This window comes from Gallus gallus, chromosome 2, assembly GCF_016699485.2.
Source record: "Gallus gallus isolate bGalGal1 chromosome 2, bGalGal1.mat.broiler.GRCg7b, whole genome shotgun sequence".
In the NCBI taxonomy this organism is placed as follows: Eukaryota; Metazoa; Chordata; class Aves; order Galliformes; family Phasianidae; genus Gallus; species Gallus gallus.
In genome coordinates this window covers 45,447,191-45,464,819 of record NC_052533.1, presented here as the reverse complement: position 1 = coordinate 45,464,819, position 17,629 = coordinate 45,447,191, and the positions used below count along the sequence as shown (strand labels likewise).

The 17,629-nt window shown below is 42.5% G+C and overlaps 1 protein-coding gene across 50 annotated transcripts in view; it reads right to left on the bottom strand.

The window, feature by feature from the left end:
• Positions 1–816: 816 nt before the first annotated feature.
• The window catches only part of ARPP21 (cAMP regulated phosphoprotein 21), a 187,208-nt gene continuing 170,395 nt past the window's right edge, over positions 817–17,629 (bottom strand). For all 50 annotated transcript variants that reach the window (XM_004939497.4, XM_015281705.4, XM_040696063.2 and 47 more), the window contains 2 exons: positions 2,818–2,969; positions 817–1,640 (listed from right to left, as the gene is read on the bottom strand). In XM_004939497.4, coding sequence (XP_004939554.1) covers positions 1,383–1,640; positions 2,818–2,969 — 410 coding nt within the window. In that variant the 3' untranslated portion in view covers positions 817–1,382. The remainder of the gene's footprint in view (positions 1,641–2,817; positions 2,970–17,629) is intronic.

The window sequence follows — 17,629 nt, the reverse complement described above, 5'->3', positions numbered from 1 at the left end:
GCTTTCTCATGATACGTGTGCATAATTCTGGGGTGCACAACTGCTATCTGTCTTAAATGTGTTCGGAACTGATCTGAAAGCAGCTTAAGTGAGAGACACAACAGACGCTTGTCTGGTAAACACATTTGCAACTCAAACATTCTCATCGCTGAAGCAGTCTGAGGAACTCCATGCAGCATTTATGAATGCAGAATAATTGATCAAAACAAGCTGGGAAGTTGGGTGAACATGAATGTAATGAGAAACACCACAAAAACTTTAATAAAAATCTAACTTCCTGGCAAACCACTGTTCCCACGTGATTTGAGAGCCAAAACCCCACTACTTTCATCCCTACTACTTGAATATAATGGATCAGATTCATGGGCAGTCATCCTTTTGTTTCAAATGTCTTTATAGCTACAGCAGCAATGACTGGGATTGTATCTCTCTCTATGGAAGAAGAGCTGGGCTCTGTGGCTGCTGCACCAGAGGCAACTGACCTCCCACAGCCAGCAGAGCTGTGCTTTATGTTCAACCTCTTGAACAGGTGTAAGGTAGTGGCTGTAGCAAATCGTGTTTGTGGTGTTAGTGGAGCTGGGGACTGCAAATGCACAAATTTAGTTTAAGATAATCTGTCACCTCTGAGTGTCTACGCTCATATTTCTACACGGCCTTAGCAGTTATGGTGCTGTATATTAAGACATTCAGCCTTTTCCCCAAACTCCCACAAACCCATTAAGCATAATTTTCCCCTTAGCCTCACCTAAAACAAGACAGCAGAGAAGCAAAGGGAAGATCACTCACTCAGAGACAGAGAGGAGACCAAGCAGGTGGTAGAAAGATGACCTTTCTCCATGAGGTCAAATAGCTTTATTTGTGATTAAACACTACAATACAGTATATATCCATAAAAAAAACTCTATAGTGTATATAAATTATTCCTTCCATTCAGTAATTCTTGTTTTCGTTTTTTTTTTCATTTCCATTACAGCTTTGGTACAATGTGATTTTATTATATTTTTTTAAATACTTTTAGCTTCACAAACTCAACACAAAGTACAAAACTAATCCGAATCGGGGATATTACAATCTACACAGTGGTGTTCAGTGGTAGGAAAAAATCTTACCTCAATGAATTCATGTCACTAGCTAAGCTATAAAGGCAAACCTAGCAGACATGACAAAAATATGCACCATTAACCAGCAAACATTTTTTTTTTCAAAATTTTATTATTATTATTATTTTTTTTACAGATTTTTCCAGCAGCAAATCACTTGAGCATAGTCAGTACTTATGTCCTCAACTGATTATTCTCTTGTGTTCCTCTTCGTTTGAAGGCCATGAGATATTTGTCAAATAATGCACCGCTATCCTTGTATATCCACGCTAGGCCACAGCGTCAGTACTTGACCTGCCACCCTGCATTGTTAATGCTCGCACAGTTTGTCCTGCAGCTGGCAGAAATAACTGGAACGTTATTGGAGGGGCAGTGTGGGGCAATCAACCGTAGGTTGTTCTGTGGGGCAGGAGGTATGACATTACAGTAAACAGGCATTCCAGTGGCTGTAAGTGTTCCTTGACCTGATTGATTAGGTAGCATGATTGGTTGTTGATATGATTGTTGTGGCAGTCCTTGAGAACCCTGGGTCATTGGCACCTAGACAGGAGTGGAAAAGTAGGTAAAAAAAAAAACAGTAATTAGTAAATAAATTCAAGTAGGTCCTGAATATTTGAGTTTTCCTTCTATCTGAATTTAGGTATACAACATGCTCAGACAAAGTGTGTCCTTTTCTTCTTCTCAGAACAGTTCTAATCCCTGAGGACTTTCTGTTGACTGGAGATGGGTTAAAAAGAAATCACTGTGCTCCTTGGTACTGTCAAGTGGCACTGCCATGATATAGCTGAGGGTGAATTGCTCGCACCAGTGCAAACAGAAGACTCAACCCTACTATATCTAGGCCATTGAAACAGTGCAGGCCTTTAGCCTGTTCATAACCTTTAAAACACATTTTCTGTATATTAAATCTGAAGACATCACCAAATCATAAGTCATAAGCGATTCCTCCATTTCCATTTGGGTTGATGTGGTGTTTTCAGGGAAGCTGATGGAAGAGGTGAATGGATGCTTTATCAATGCAATCTATGGAAATGGATTAACATCATCGAGTTTCGTAACTTTCCAGTGAGATCACCAGGAAACATAAGCACCAGCCAATTCGTAGGCGGGCTTGTAGGCTCTTGTCATAACTCACAGAACCCAGGTATAAGGCAGAGATCTGGGTAACTTATGGACTTGGTAAAACACAAGCCGCATCCTTCTTAACTCCAATAAACAAATCTCTCTCTGGCTACAGGATGTTTCAGAAAGCAGGGTGAGATCCTCCCTCTTAAGACACTGGCAACAGTCTTCACAGATGAGTGATTTTAGTTAAAAAATCAGGCAAAGCCCTCAATTTTATTACAGAAAGCAATACTGCACTGTCAGGAAAAAAAAAATGGAAAAGAGAACAGTGTTTCTGTCTCTTATTTCTTTAGTTCATTTCTGGCACAAGTAGTAGTATAATTCCTTCGTGCTTTGTGTAGTTTCACCCGCACTGCAGGCTGTAATAAGTAGTTCATTTAATGTATTCCCAATTCACAATGAAAATCGAAAGTACTAAGAATACATAAACAGGAAGCAGAGAAACCAATTTGACTTAAAAGGGCATTTATCTGGAGACCTCCTGCCACATCCTTCCCTAATGAAGTAATAAAGACCATTCTGTGACACGAAAACTTAATTCAATTACGCACTCTCCGAAGAAAAAAAAAGCAGTCCTTGCAGCTTGTGATACCTGATAAGACGACATGGCTGGATACTGCACCATCATGCCTTGCACCTGGTTTCCCTGTTGATTATTCATCAGGCTCTGGCTTTGGGGAGGCTGCTGCATTCCCATGAGGCCCTGGAACCCTTGCTGCTGGTTCGGCAGGACAGGCTGGTAACCTGCAAGAAGAAAGCCACCTTCACGTACGCTGTCGCTTTTAGGGCCACAGTTAAAACCATTCTCAGACACGGTGAACATCCTGCAGCCCTGCAGGAGGGGAGAGGCCACCCTGAGGGACACATGATGTCAGGATGCAATTTAAAGCCCTTCGCAGACACAGGGTGCCACTGGCTGCCAGCTTCTTCCTCTGAGGCCACTCCCCATCTATTTCAAGGACACCAGCACTTGGCCATCACCATCTTACCTGGCAGCTTTCCTTCAGGTCACATTTCTTATCTTCAGATTTGTGCCTCAGAGAGCACCCTCCTTTCCTCTTACCTTCCTTGCAGTGCTCCACTATCATGATGTATACAGAGGTGGCTTTATTTCATCAAGAACAGCATCTATATATTCAAGGTTTCCTATACAACTGGAGCACGTATGATGTAAGGGTCGTATTCGATCCTACTCATTTCGCATTTGGCACGAGAGGAACTCAGAAGTACCTGCCCAGGGATGTAATTTTGGTGCTTCTGCTCCAGCCCCCGGTTGATCTGTGTTCAAAGGCACCACAACATGGCTGGCTTTCTGCAGGACAGCTCCTATAGGACTGACTGAGAAATGGGCAAAGCCCAGAAGATCTAGAGGGCAAAGGTGCTAATGAGGCAGGAGTGTGGATGGGAAATAACATGGCAGCAACACGAGCCAGCCTTACTGGATGAGAGTGAGCTTACTGGCAGGGGGTAGTGGTTAGAGATGAAGAATTTCACAAAAAAAGGTGGAAAAGGAAAAGAGAATGTAGAAAGACCCTGTCCTTGAAAAATACAGCCAGCCAGGGTCATTATGGGTCTGTGGCTAATTCCTCCTTGAGTCGTCTTCGTCCTTTAGCACTCATATTTTGAAAGTGTAGCTATGCAGTGCACTACTAACTCTGTAGCAATGTTTTCAGAATAAGCATATTTCAGGCAAAGAAGAATTATCGGAAGCAGCAATGCTGTGTTATTTTTATATGAAAAATGTGTGTTGCGTCTGCTCAATTTATATCCATGAATAAAGTATATGGTTTGATACACTCAACGAATTGGAAATCATCACCTGAGTATTTCTTCGTTATGTAAGAAAAATAAAGTAACTTATGTCTGTTTCTGCCAGTCTACTGAGAGCTGACAGTTCTCCTTCAAAACCTTTCCTGGTGCTTGAGAAATGCTGGGGATCTCTGATCATTTTTGAGCATTAAAGATGCCTTTTCCACAGATCTGAGATTAATGTCTCCTGTCAGCCAAGCAAAATAGTAAAAACAAAAATTAATTCCACAAGTGATTAACTTGGTTGGAATACAGCGTCAAACGTCTCCCAAATGCATCAGATTATTATACATTCAAATTTGCTCTTTTCCTGCACACAAACACAGAGTCAGCATATTTTTCAGTCACAAAAATTACCAACATCAGAAATGCTGTAACTGAGTTTACAGAAGGCTTATGAAGCAATAATAAAACTGCAAGTTGCCTTCTGTTCCTTTATACCAATTATGGAGAGAGAGGGCAGAAAGGACAGAAATAAAAAATTCAGCACCACTATTCTGGTATGCACAGGACTGGAAACTTAAGCAGAGAGGAACTGAAGCAGTGGAAGCTTCAAATGATAATTCATTTCATATCAGTGGCATTTGTCAAATCAAGCTGCAGATGCAGCAATGACTGATGATGGACTCATGGTGGACCAGAGACCAAGTGATGCTAAGCTGAGGAATGCTACCAAACGTTGGATCTGGGCTCTGGACCATGATGCACTGATATAGGGTAGTGACGAGTGCTCCATAGACAGACAAACACCATTGGGGTCAACATCAGAGCAGCCCAGCTGTCAGCTCTCAATTTAATTGCATTACCATTACTTTAATCAGGCTGCTGCTGATAGTTGTCTGTTCACTTCAGCGTTGTGTCCCATATTCACGAATAGGATTAATTTATTGCCCAGTGCTAACATGAGTATCAAGCTGAAACAAGTTATGAAAATAGTGTGGTGCCGCCCTCATGCTAAACACATAGGTGTCATCTCACAGGGTTGTTAGAACAACACGCACTTCTGCCCTGCCAAAATGTATTGATAAAATCCTTCTCTGTATCAGCAAACACTACTTAGTAGATCAGAGAATCACAGAATGGCTTGGGTTGGAAGGGACCTCAAAGATCATCTGGTTCCAAGTACTGTGCTGTGGGTTAGGTTGCTAACCACCAGATCAGACTGCCCAGGAACCCATCCAGCCTGACCTTGAACGCCTCCAGGGATGGGGCATCCACAACTTCTCTAGGCAGCCTGTGCCAGTGCCTCACCACCCTCTGAGTGAAGAATTTCTTCCTAGCATCTAATCTAAACCTCCCCTCTTTCAGTTTAAATCCATTCCTCCTTGTCATATCACTATCTCCCTGTGTATAGTCAGCCCCCCTCCTGCTTGTAAGATCCTTTCAAGTACTGGAAGACTGCAGTGAGGTCTCCCTGAAGCCTTCTCTTCTCCAAGCTTTATTTTTCTCCAGGCAAGCTGGGATTGTTTAATCCCAACTCCCTCAGCATTTCATCACAGGAGAGGTGCTCCAGATGATGGTATAACCACTACGCAGTTTAGGTGCAAGAATGCAAGAAGTGTTAAAAAGGTTCAAGAACTGAAGTCTGCCAGGCTATGGATTGTTGTTTTAATGACCCCATTACTCTTCAAGGACTTTCTTCAGTCCATAGGGCACATACACCCCTCACCCATGTCCCAGCATGCAGAGTCTGACTTACTGCCCTGGCAGTCAGAGAAGACCTCTTTCCCACTCTCCTCTGCAAGCTATTTACAATGCTCTGACCACCCAGAGGGGCCTCAATATAACCAGAAAAGTATTTTGGATGTACTCTAACATGGGAGCAAAGAGATCTTAATGTAAGAATCTGCCTGCACAGTGTTCTGACTTTTCTTTGTCTTTAAGGGAAATTGTCACTTCTGTGGTCCAGAAGGAGCCATTGCAGTCTCTTGATCACAGCTCCCTCGAATCATGAATCGTGTATGGGATGCTTAAGAAGGTTACTGGATGGATTCTGTTCCTGCACAAAAGTGAGAGGAAAGAACTGGCACATTACATGGCTATCCATTTGGACAAGAAGCTGTTAGTACCAGAAAACAGGTGTTCTCAGTTTTATACCTCTGCAGCCAAAACTGGGCAGTTTTGACTCTTCATTTCTTTGTTTTCACACACAGTCCAGGGAACAAATGGAGATGGGAGAAGTGAGACTCCTCATTCCTGATAGCCTCAATATCCCAGCCTTTCAGCAGTGCTTGTGAAACTGTACCATTCTAGCAAACCACGCATTTTTTGAAGACACAGACTATCAGATTGCTATTTCCCCAACACTATTTACTTTCTGTACACAGGGTAGTTTCAATCCGGAACTCGGCTCTGCCATGCTTTTGACATGCTATTTATTTTTCAATGAAATGAAAATAATACGGTCTTCTCAAAAGGCTCGGGAGGGACAGCCACGCATTGCTGGGCAGAGATGGGCATTTTGGAGCTACACAGGTATCAGGAAATGGGTGAAAACAGGGAATGGCACCATGCTTTCTGCAGTAAGTTTTCTTCATACTTGCTCTTTTGCTCGTTAGCTTTCATACTACATAAAGTGTAATCCTTAAAAGCCTCTTTACTGTCCCCTGAGAACACACATACGTGGGTTATTTTCTAATGGCAGTACACATCAGATGAACCATCCTATTACTGTGAGCTCCAGGGCCTCTTTACTGCAATTATATCATCCCGCTCTATGTTATCTCCGCTACAAAGGAGGATTTTTTAAATCAGGGCAAACATGAGAGACATTGTTAAACAACCAGAGGAACAAATCGTGCACAGAATTTCAATGAACGCCTCAGAGGAAAAACGAGCCTTGGATTTCAGTCTAAATGGAAGAGGCCGACGTATCATCAAGGTAATGCTCTGAACCTTTATAGCCTGCATCACCATGCTGACAGCCAGCTAGCTGAGACCTCCCAGAGGGAGAAACACTACATGAAACACCCACAAATGTTTTAATTTCTTAATGAGGCTACGGAGCTTAGAAGAGAAAATGCAGTGGTCTCGCACCCCTGCCAGTACCATCACCCAGAGCTGTAATTATAGCAGGCTGTGTGCTCTGTTAGCCTCAGCACATGTCCTTCGTGAGCAGCATATCCACTCCTTTCAGATTCGAAGCATATATTAGCAAGATAGCTTTATACTATGTGCATCAGCACTCCAGGTAAAAAGCAATCAGCACTTTGGACGATGAGAATTTTGTCTGGCACGACTCCCTGAACCACAAATTTTACTCTGTTCTCACCACTTGCTTCTAACAGTGTCTTGCATCTAAACACAACTGATGCAAGCACATAAATTTGCAGTGGTTTTAGTGTGAAGTGATCTGAAAGCTCATCTGCTTCCTTCAGTGTAGTTCTTCAAGAAGCCAAGCCATGGTCACCAACAAACCCAGGACACAATCAAAAGCTGTGTACTTTTGCAACACACTGCAGTAACCTGGGCAAGCCAAATCCAAAAGGAATTCCAAAGGAAGACCCCAAGAGAGCTCATGGGGCTGGGTACAATGAAGAGTTGGCTGCTGGTGGTTGGCTCTTGAGCAGAGTAGAAAATGGCACAATAACATTACATGGTTGGAAGATAAACCTAGAACTGTTCAGATTAGAAATAAAGTGCAAAATTTCAGCACAACCTGTAATTAGGAAGGGTGCAACTGACCTAGAGATGAAGCACGTTTGCTGTCACCTGAAATCTCCAAAATGAGAACAGACAGCTTGCTAGAAGGTATTCATCAGCTTAATAAGAACTTCTGGGAAGAAAGTTATGATTAGAGTATGCACTGTGTCCAATACAGTTCAGAGCATTAAATTACATGATCCCGACTTGAAATACTTATGGAAAATGTTAGCCAGTTAGCTCTTGATATTTTTTCAGTCTTGACCTTTTCTCACTCTTGATCTTTCTTCAGTCACACTCCCGTGTGTGACATGGACTCCCATTCCTCCATCTTTTTCCTTTAATTCCGTACCAGCATTGCCACCAAGTTGACCCCACATGCAGAGAACTCACATGCATAAGACAGCTAGTGAATGAATATTTCTGGGCTACTTTAGGTTGCTTCCCCCCACTGAAGTAATGGCTCCCCAAGTTTTGCAGACTGAATCTGATTGGTGCCAATTTCCACAATTTTGCCAGGCTATAATTATCTTCAAATATTACAATAAGGTGTGAGTGGGATGCAGCTTTTGCCCAATAATCATAGAAACTTAAAGTTACTAGCCAGAGAACAAAAACTGTCTTCGTAAGACTACAATTCAGTCATGCCCACAGCAGCAAGTTTTGGCAACTCGCCTGTTTGCCAAATGCTCTGAGTTGGTCTATCCCAAAGTACTTGCAAAGCTGGAAGAAAGAACAAAACTGAAGCAGGCAGTTCAGCAAGAGCAAATGCTGTCTTAACACAAAGAACCCTTTCATTCTCCAACAGTCCCTAAATGCTACCTGTAAAATACAAGGAAAGAAAGCAGAGCGAGGGAAGTGGGCTCTGCTCTGCCCTTACTTGGGTTCAGGCCAGTTGGCCGTGCCATGGGACATGCGTGCCAAAGTCCCTTCTCAGATCAACTAAAAGAACGAATGTGATGCAACGGATTTCAACCAGCTAGAACAAAACCCTGTGTGCTATGGAGGTTGGTACCTCCTGCTGATGCTCACTGCCTCGCATTTGTATTGCAACCAGATGTTCACCTCCCACATGAATGCGTAACGACCACCTACAAAACCTCCCCAAACACTGCTGGCTCTAGTGCACTTAGCCTCCCTTCTCACATCTGCGCTCCGTGTTACATTTCCATGGCTGCTGAGGAAATCATTTCATTTTTTCCACTGTGCAGCTGGTCAGTTTTTGGCTAGTTTCACACAAGTAGCAGACTGGAAGTCTCGCTGAAAACATTGCTGTAAAATTAAGCTGAGCTGGATTTCAGCCTCACCACCCCTAAGTGCCTGCAGTTTGGAATTCTCACACAGAAGCGATGCTAATTAACGTCTCCCTACTGGTGTGTCAATTTCTGCACCAGTCTGAAGATTTAAACTGCATCTTGTGCAGCTGGAATCCAAAACACTTTGTATACAACGTTGTTGCTTCAGCTTGGATCTGAAATCTGAAAGACGTGCTGGAAGCCGTATCTGCTGCAGTGGATCAATCCACTCCCACTGTGTCTGCTTTCTCTCTGCGCTATGCATAAAAATGTCTTCACCTAGTAAGATAGTTGGGCTTTGTGCTCCCCTTGAAGACATCTCAGATGATTTATGGGTGTAAGCTGGATACCATGTGAGCTGGAAGGACAAATACACAGTAGTTTAACACTAAAGATCTATTCCCTTCCCCTCAAAACATTAGAGCATGCAATTGTTTTGTTTTCATACATGCACAAAGGAAAAACAAGAGCACCTCTGCCTGAAGTGAATAGCCAGGGTTATAAAACAGCAGGATTTTGGATTTACTTTCTCAGTACATAATTGCCGCCAGAATTGCAGCTCCCTGGTTCCTGAATTGGCCTTAGCTCTGCTAAGAGCACCTTCCTGCTTCCCGAACCCGATTAAACGAATCATTGCTGGCGGGCCCACAGAAAAAGGATCGCATCCAGCTGCATTATAGAGCTCAGCAAGATGTATGCATCACAGATGAAAGACAGTAAGACTTTATTATCATAATAGAAGGAAGAAAAGCATTGGTTAGAAGACAGCTTGTTCCCCTGCTTTTCATCTGGCTTGCAAAAGTCTCTGTTCCACAAAGTCAGCAGTGCAAAACACAGTGTTAAAGCTCTTTCACTTTCAGAAGAAGAAATAAAATGTGGAAGTTGGCTGCAATTTTGCATTATTTCAGAACGACCCATTTGTAGGATTTGGTTAAAACTGCTGATGAAAATACCCGCACACAAAAGAAAATCTGTTGTGCGTAACAACTCTGAAATCCCCCGTTGGGTAGTTATATCCAGCTGGTAGAGCAGGGCCTGTCTTATCTGCTGAACCTCCCATCCTTGTCTTCGCCGTTTATTCTTTTTCAAAAAGCTATGTGAAATCTTGTTTTGCAATCTCAGAGGCTGGAAGAAACCCAAAGCACAAAGCATCTGAAGTACGGTTTCGTGCACCGCTGCAGACACCACAAACAACACAAGGAACTTCCCAGCTGCTAATAAAATGCAAAGATCAGAGGAGTAAGACATCCCATAGCTAAGCAAACCCCCCCAGTACAAATGATTTAGATCAGGGCCTCACAAGTCTATTTTTAACTCTGCTTGTCCTACATAAACTGGAATGAGGTACATTTGTACCAGATCTGAGAGTGCTTTGTGCATAGCCTTTTCTTCCAGAATAGTAACAGTATAAAACAAATGGCCCCATCTTGCTGGAAGAAGGCCTCCTGATATGGTGGTCTAGATTATGCCAGTGTGAAACGATGAAAGTAACACCGCATACCTGTGATACTTTGAGCTTCTTACATGTCAGCACCAAAGAAACATCCATTACATTTTCTTTTACCCTTTTTCTAAGAAGCCAGGTTCTAACTGCTGGAGACAAAGAATAGCATCAACTTAGAAAAAAAAACATTTATATGCGTGCTCGCTGTCTCACGGAGAACGGTTTCACAAGGCACGCTGAACTGTTACTTAGACCCTTCCATTCCACTATTCAAGCAGCTGCCTACATGCAAAACCATGGATATAATGAAAGAAGTTTTATGAATGACTTAAAGATGCATACCTGCCCATCAGTTACTTTTCCACACCTGAAAAGATTTGTTTTAAAACTCTGCATGTAAAAAAAAGCCGAGACAAATAAGAGATATGATTAAATATTGTCATTATATACCTAATGAAATCACAGACTGTAACATCTTCTGAGACTAAAATTTTAATTAAGGCAGGCTGGCATTTTGGCTTTTTTCCTCCCCCGTGTTCCTGGGGAACAGCAGGTAAGGTCAAACAAAAAGCTTATGTGATAAAATTGCGTGAGAGCACTCCTAGGAGACCTGGCATTATTAACAAGAACACGAAGAAGGGCACCGTTGAACAGTTCAAAGATAAATGATTGCGCTCGGTTTACTTTTCACTATCAGCTGGAGAACCCGAGAGCTGGTTTTTGACAAGAAATGTATATTGACAAGCATCAAAAGGAGCTAGAAAGGATACAAATACAGGAGATTCAAGGTTGGGGAAACAGTTTAAAATCTCAATCTATTCTTTTACTCCTCTATACAAAGGATTTCTAAATTACAGGGACAGCTGTGAGCACAACTTGCTACTGCTAAGTGGCTTGATGCTGCAAATAAACCTGTTCTTGCTGAGAACCTAAAAGCATGTTATTATGTGACGCTTTAATCACTTACTTTATTCTCTTTTCAGTTATCCTTCTATTTTACGTTTAAGGCCCTTTAGTTCCCGTTTTTCAAAATCTATAGAAGAATGGTTCACTCTCCTTCTTGAAGATAAATCTGAAGATAAATGGATGGGCGCCTCTATCAGACACGGTATGCAACTCAAAGCCTCAGCAAGACTCAGAAAAGAAAATTCTATTTTTAAGACAAAATCCTTTTATCTCACTTCAGTAAAAATATAGAGGGAACAGCCAGCTGCAAGCCAAAATAATTGCAACAGAGTAATGCAGGGCTCCATTACAGCAGCATAATTCTGGTGAAGCAGCTGATCCAGGATCCTGGCACTTACCCGCAGCTCGGAGCCTGACTTAAATGCATTAACTCAGACAAAGCATGTGCAGCTGTTTTGGTAATCTGAGGCTTCTGAATTTTACTGGAGACAAATAAAAAAGGCACTCAGCCAGCAAATGACACAGGTGATAGTGAGGGAGAGGAAGAAGGTATTTAATGCTGCTGAACTAAGTACTCAGTCACGTGAAAGGACGTGGGAGATGGATTTGGAAAGGGTTTCCCTTTGGTTAGCACGATAAGCAATGGCAGATATCCAAAGCCAGCCCGGTGCCTGCAGGGTGGTTTCTGCAGGGCCTGGGGAGCGACACTGTGAGAGGGGTGAGGCCTCCTCATCCCAGAGCAGCTTAGGCACTGAAGGCACGCGCTAAGGGCTGCTGTGTGGTGCTGGTGGCATCAGGGAGGTCCTGAAGAGCACTGTGGAAAAGCCAAGTTCAACTTTCCTGCTCTCAGCCCCTGTGTGCCATCCCCACTGACATTAATAACAGTTAATGCACTTGTGGGAAGGCCAACAGATCACTGTGGAGATTGTGGATTCTTAAGAGCTCGGCTGTTTAAAAAACAAAGTACATGCAAATCTAGTCACAGCTCTAACTGCAGTCACAGGCTGCTACACAGGTGAAGTCTGCTACACTTTCTCCTCAAAGGATTTTTCAGTAGCAAATATACAACTTAGGCGCAGCAAATAGCTACTTGCAGCTAACACCAATGTAAAATTCCCTCCGTATTAATAGCTAGATTCCTTTGGCATATGCCATGCTGAAGTTCTTGCTTCACATTGAAGCCGTGAGATGCAGAGGGATGCCTTTGCCAGCAATACGTTACAGAGGGTCTTCCTGTGGAATGAGTACATAACACTGCAGTCTGGATTTGCTGCTTTCAGAGATGAGGTGTTTACATATTCTCACAGAAGAGCTGAACTGTCTTTGAAGCTAAGACTTACAGCAAACTGGAAGGAAAAGAAGCGTATCATGAACTATGTTATCACTGTTATTTTCAGGAGGAAACAAAAAACAAGAGCTTTGATTGAAAACTGCAAGAAAAAAACTGTTCTTTTTTTTACCTTTCTACCCGGAAAACTGTATTCTGCATAATTTCAGGCTGTAGCCTCAGTTACAAATGCATTTGTTTTTACATATGAATATTTTTCATATTTTTCTTTTAGTTCGGGGCAGGAATATCAACACTGTACCTGGTATGAACTTGGTATACATTCAAACTCTTACTGAAAAAACACTGGCACCAACTTAACTCTTGGTATATACATACACATATGCACACACACACATATATGAATATATATTGAATAGAGAGCTAAAAGCATGTTGAATAGTAGACCACGAGCTGCAAGCTCTGTAGCTAACCTAACCACCTGCTTTAGCAGTGAGATGCAGGGCATGTGGCAGCTCCAGACTGTGTGATACAGCCATTCAGCACAGGGCTGCCCAGGACAGTCTGTATGTATAACGAAAACAGTTGAGTAGCATCCTTTCAGATAGACCACTGGAGAGATTTGTCCTTATCTGATCGCAGCTGAATGGTTTTTTCACCCAAGTCAGGTGTCAGTATGATCACTTTATGGTGTGGAACAGTCCTGGCCTTTCTAAGGACACCAGGCTCACAGCTGTATTGCCAACTAAAACCATCTGCCGATGTGACTGACGGTGTCCAAGATAGAGGAAGATAACAAATGTCCAAGTCACAGACATCAGCTGGGCTACTGGAATTGACTGAGCACAGCTGTTCTCCGTGCTGGTGGCTTGAGCCTTGGAACACAGAGCATGCTGCAAGCAGCACAGCTCATGAGATAAGCCGTACACTGTGTGATATGCCCTATATGTATGCATTTCTGTTATACTAAGCAATTTCTGCCCATAGTCTAACAATTATTCACAACTGCCTATCCGTTGCCTTTGTTAGCAAGTCCTTAAGAGCTGCGTGCGATGAGCCTGCAAGCCACCCAAGCAATATGAGATACGACCCTACACACAAAACCAGCAGAAATAGATTTGAAAGAAAGTCTAATACATCCATGCAAGCTGTCAGCACACAAATTCAATCAATTCCAGCAGGTTAATCCCTGCATTACAACAGTCTGATTTTTGGATCACCTCCAAATAAGCTAACATTTGACTGCCCATTTCCAAATCAACAACATTGTATGGTGGAATCAACAACATTGGTGGAGTATCTATAAACAGAAGCCCAGGCTGAACTTCTACCATGCCAGATATGCAAACTTCAAAGAATAGCTGCAGTCTCTGAACTGAAGATTGTTTGTTCTTCAACAGACAAGGCTGCGAGAGACAGAAATCTGAATGCCCAGGAGAACTGCACTAAGCTCTCCTGGAAAATGCACCAGAAAATCTCAGTACACTCAACTGCTTTAACAAGCACAAGTGCTTACAGCTGCACTCAGGTACTGATGATCCCCACTGCTTCTGCGCACACATTTAGGTTAACGCATCACACCACTGAGCATGAGGAGCTGTTTGTTTACCCATACCATAAGGGCACGGCAAGTTGTGGGCTGCATCCCCCAGCTAGATGCGAACAGATGCAAGGATGATACTGAAGCCAACACAACTTGGCTGGAGCATATGTTTGCCCATATGGGTCCAACTGCAAAGACCGCATCTCTTCTCAGTGCACTCATGCAGAACGTAATCCAAAGACTGTCGAGGTTAGCAGTCAACTTTAACTGACTTTGCACTGTACTGGGAGCACTCACCTGGAACATGGTGATTACTCTGGCCCCTGTGCAGCAGATCCCTTCAGCATTTGCTTAACTTCTAAACATGTGAGCGTATTTCTTGATTTCAGAGCAATGATTTACAGGCCTCTGGACTGAGGCCAGGGAGCTCAGCTTCTTGATGGAGGAGATCTCCAATATGAGAGATACTGGGATTCACAGTATATTATTCACAGTATATTACCAGCATCTTTTAAAAAAGCTTCTGAGAAACTTGACCAGACAGGTGCAATCAGTAGAAGGAAAAAGAAATCCCACTGCAATAAATTTAGTTCTACAAAATAGCACTGGCTATGCACCAACAGATACTAGCAAACTGTAAAATAAATAGCAGCCAGGGAAGAGTAGGGCATGTGTGGCACTAGCAGAGTGTTTCCAGACATCCTTACAGTGCAAGCAAACTCCTCTAATTTAGTAATAGATCCTAGTCCACTTTTCTTGGTTTTCCTGTTAATTCAAAAGAGGTAATAAGGGAATTGAGCTAGGAATTTTCTGCTAATAAAGCAATTATTACCATTAAGATCTTCCATTTCCACTGTCTTTACCCCTTGAAGTACAAGACAGAAGACGTGCACATGATCTTGATATCAGTCTTTCCACACCACTAGTCCATTCTGTATCACTGCAGAAATGTATACACCTATTTCATTCTGCCACGTGTATAAAAGCAGTACATCAAGTGCACTAAAACTAGGCTGTATCTCCCATCTAAACCTTTGCCTTGAATGGAGATGAACAGCAAGATCTGCAGATGTAGTCACCCCCATGCCTAGTTAGCTTCACTCATGCTCATACCACTCATCTGGCAAGGAAGGAGGGAGTAAGTGAACAGAAGCCAAAAATACCTGAAAAACTAAAAAACATTCCCTTCTGACATTCCTAATACAACCCTATCAATTTCTAAGACTTCAAAATCTTTGTTTGAATTAAAAAAAGAAATGGAACAGTTTAATTGTTCATAAGCAATTTAAAGCTTTCGCTTCATTTCTTGGTTTGCCATTTTGGGAGAAAAGAGAGGTACTTCACAGGAATTTGAGGCTTTTCTTTTTCTTGGTTGAAGAATCTGCAAAATCACTTATTCATGCAGTTAAATAAACTCATTTGGTCGATCAGGAAGATAAACCTGCAAATCATGCCTATCACTGTATCACAGGCAAATGCAGTTTCAATTCCTATGTTGGGTGGGCAGAACAAGATGAACAATAAATAGAAAAAAAAGAGAGGAAGGTACAGTGTATGAAAGCTTTCACCTTTTTTCTTTTTTCTTTTCTCTAAAGGGGGTTTTGTGACACTTGAAAGTATGAGGATTAACAGCTGGAGGCACAAGTTGATTGTGTATCCACATAAGAAATGAATATACGTGACCCTATCAGCTGCATGCTCTTCTGCAGAGAAAAAATCTTGGTCCAAAGGGAACAGGAGAGAGTGAAAAGGCAGAGGAAGGATGGAGGTGGCTTCAAAAGAGACTTTTTGGTTTCTACACTCATTCCTGAGACTATCTATAGAGTTGGCCAAGAGGCTGAGCGTGGTGCTTGGGAAACAAGCAGACTGCTGCTAGAACTGGTCCGGGGTTATCACTGTGAAAGGATATTTTGGTTAACCCAACCAGTGCAACTGCTTGAGAAGGCTGATGTGCCAAGCAAAAGTACCTTATCTAGACTAGGTCCGTGAAACCCATGGGATCATCTCTGAGCCCCACCTCTCCTCTCAAGGCATCTGCAATTCTGCAACCACAAAGCATGCAAGATTTAATTTCATTAACCAAAAAAGGGAGCATAGCACATGTTAAATATAGAAAAGTCTCCGGAACGTTTGTGCTTTGTCTGCTGTAGACCTCACCAGAGAGATGCTGGCTCTCAGAAATCTTTGTGGCAGAGCTGCCACGAACACTGAGAAGTTATGTGCAAGGTCTGCAATCGTGGTTGATGCTACACACTCAGAGCAATGGAAAACGCACAGACCAAACACATATGGAGTCTTCAGCTCAGCATAAAGACTGAAGACAGCTGAGTGTGTGGTCGCGGTAGGCTTCTGAGGCAGCAGCAGGATTTTTTCCTTGCATACATGATAAATACTGATAGCTTTTTGCTTGCTTACGATATAGTGCACTCCAAATGCATTACTTTTTTTCTGTGTATTAGTTTTCCCACCTGTAGAATAAGGTATCGAGGGGAGACTTCTTCATGAGACATTCTTCAGTCCAGCAATGCTGGAAAGTGCTATTCATGTCCTGGATAAAGTCAATGGAAAAAAAGCTGATCTTCAATATAATATATAATACAAAGAGATCTCTAGGTACTGAAGTTGTTAAGAGTTGTGTACAGAGCTTTGCAAAATTTCCAGTTGGCTGAAGAACCCTACTTTGAGCCAACAAAGAGATATTTTTTCTGTCAGCATCTCTAAGGGCAGGGCTGAATTCCCAGAGCCTGAGGTCTGCCAGTACTGGCAGGAAGGCAAGGAAGAGGCTACAATGAGACTCCTCTGCTGGAGAACTGGTCTTAGAACACAGGTCTCAGCAAATCGTCAGGGCCAGCAAACAGATACAAATGTGCACTTTGAAATTAACCAGGAAGGGTTTTGCAAAGGCTTTCCAGTGCTTGCCCAGAGGCAACTGCCAGCTCCCGAGAATCAGCTGACAGGAGAGAGAGGTATTCTGTGGGTGCAGGGGGTAACTCAGTGCTTTTTCATAGAATTTTAAGTATATGCCATCCTTTGCTGCTCTGCTCTTATAAATCATCTAAATATATGGACAGAGGTACATACTCATTCCCACACAACGACTGAAATTAATGCAGCACCACCATCAAAGTCTACTTTAGGCTAAAATGGTTGTCTCCTGCTTATGTCCTCTGGATGGGGTAGCTGATTTCATATACTTCTGCTAGGGCTGCACGAAGGCAAACCACGAAGCAGAAATGTTTCTCCATGTAAAATTTATAACACACATTTTTTGAAGTGGTAGCTGATGTGCCCAGGCAATCTGCCGAAAATGTCTGTGTAGCAAAAATTTTTGAAAAGAGAAAATCACAGGATCTGTAAACACATCTGCAGAGTGTTCTTCAGTAACAAGTGATCATTCTGAGTCGCAAACCTTGAGAATAAACATGAACTTCTGTAACTGGAAAAGGACAAATGTAAGTCATACCTTCAGACTGCTCC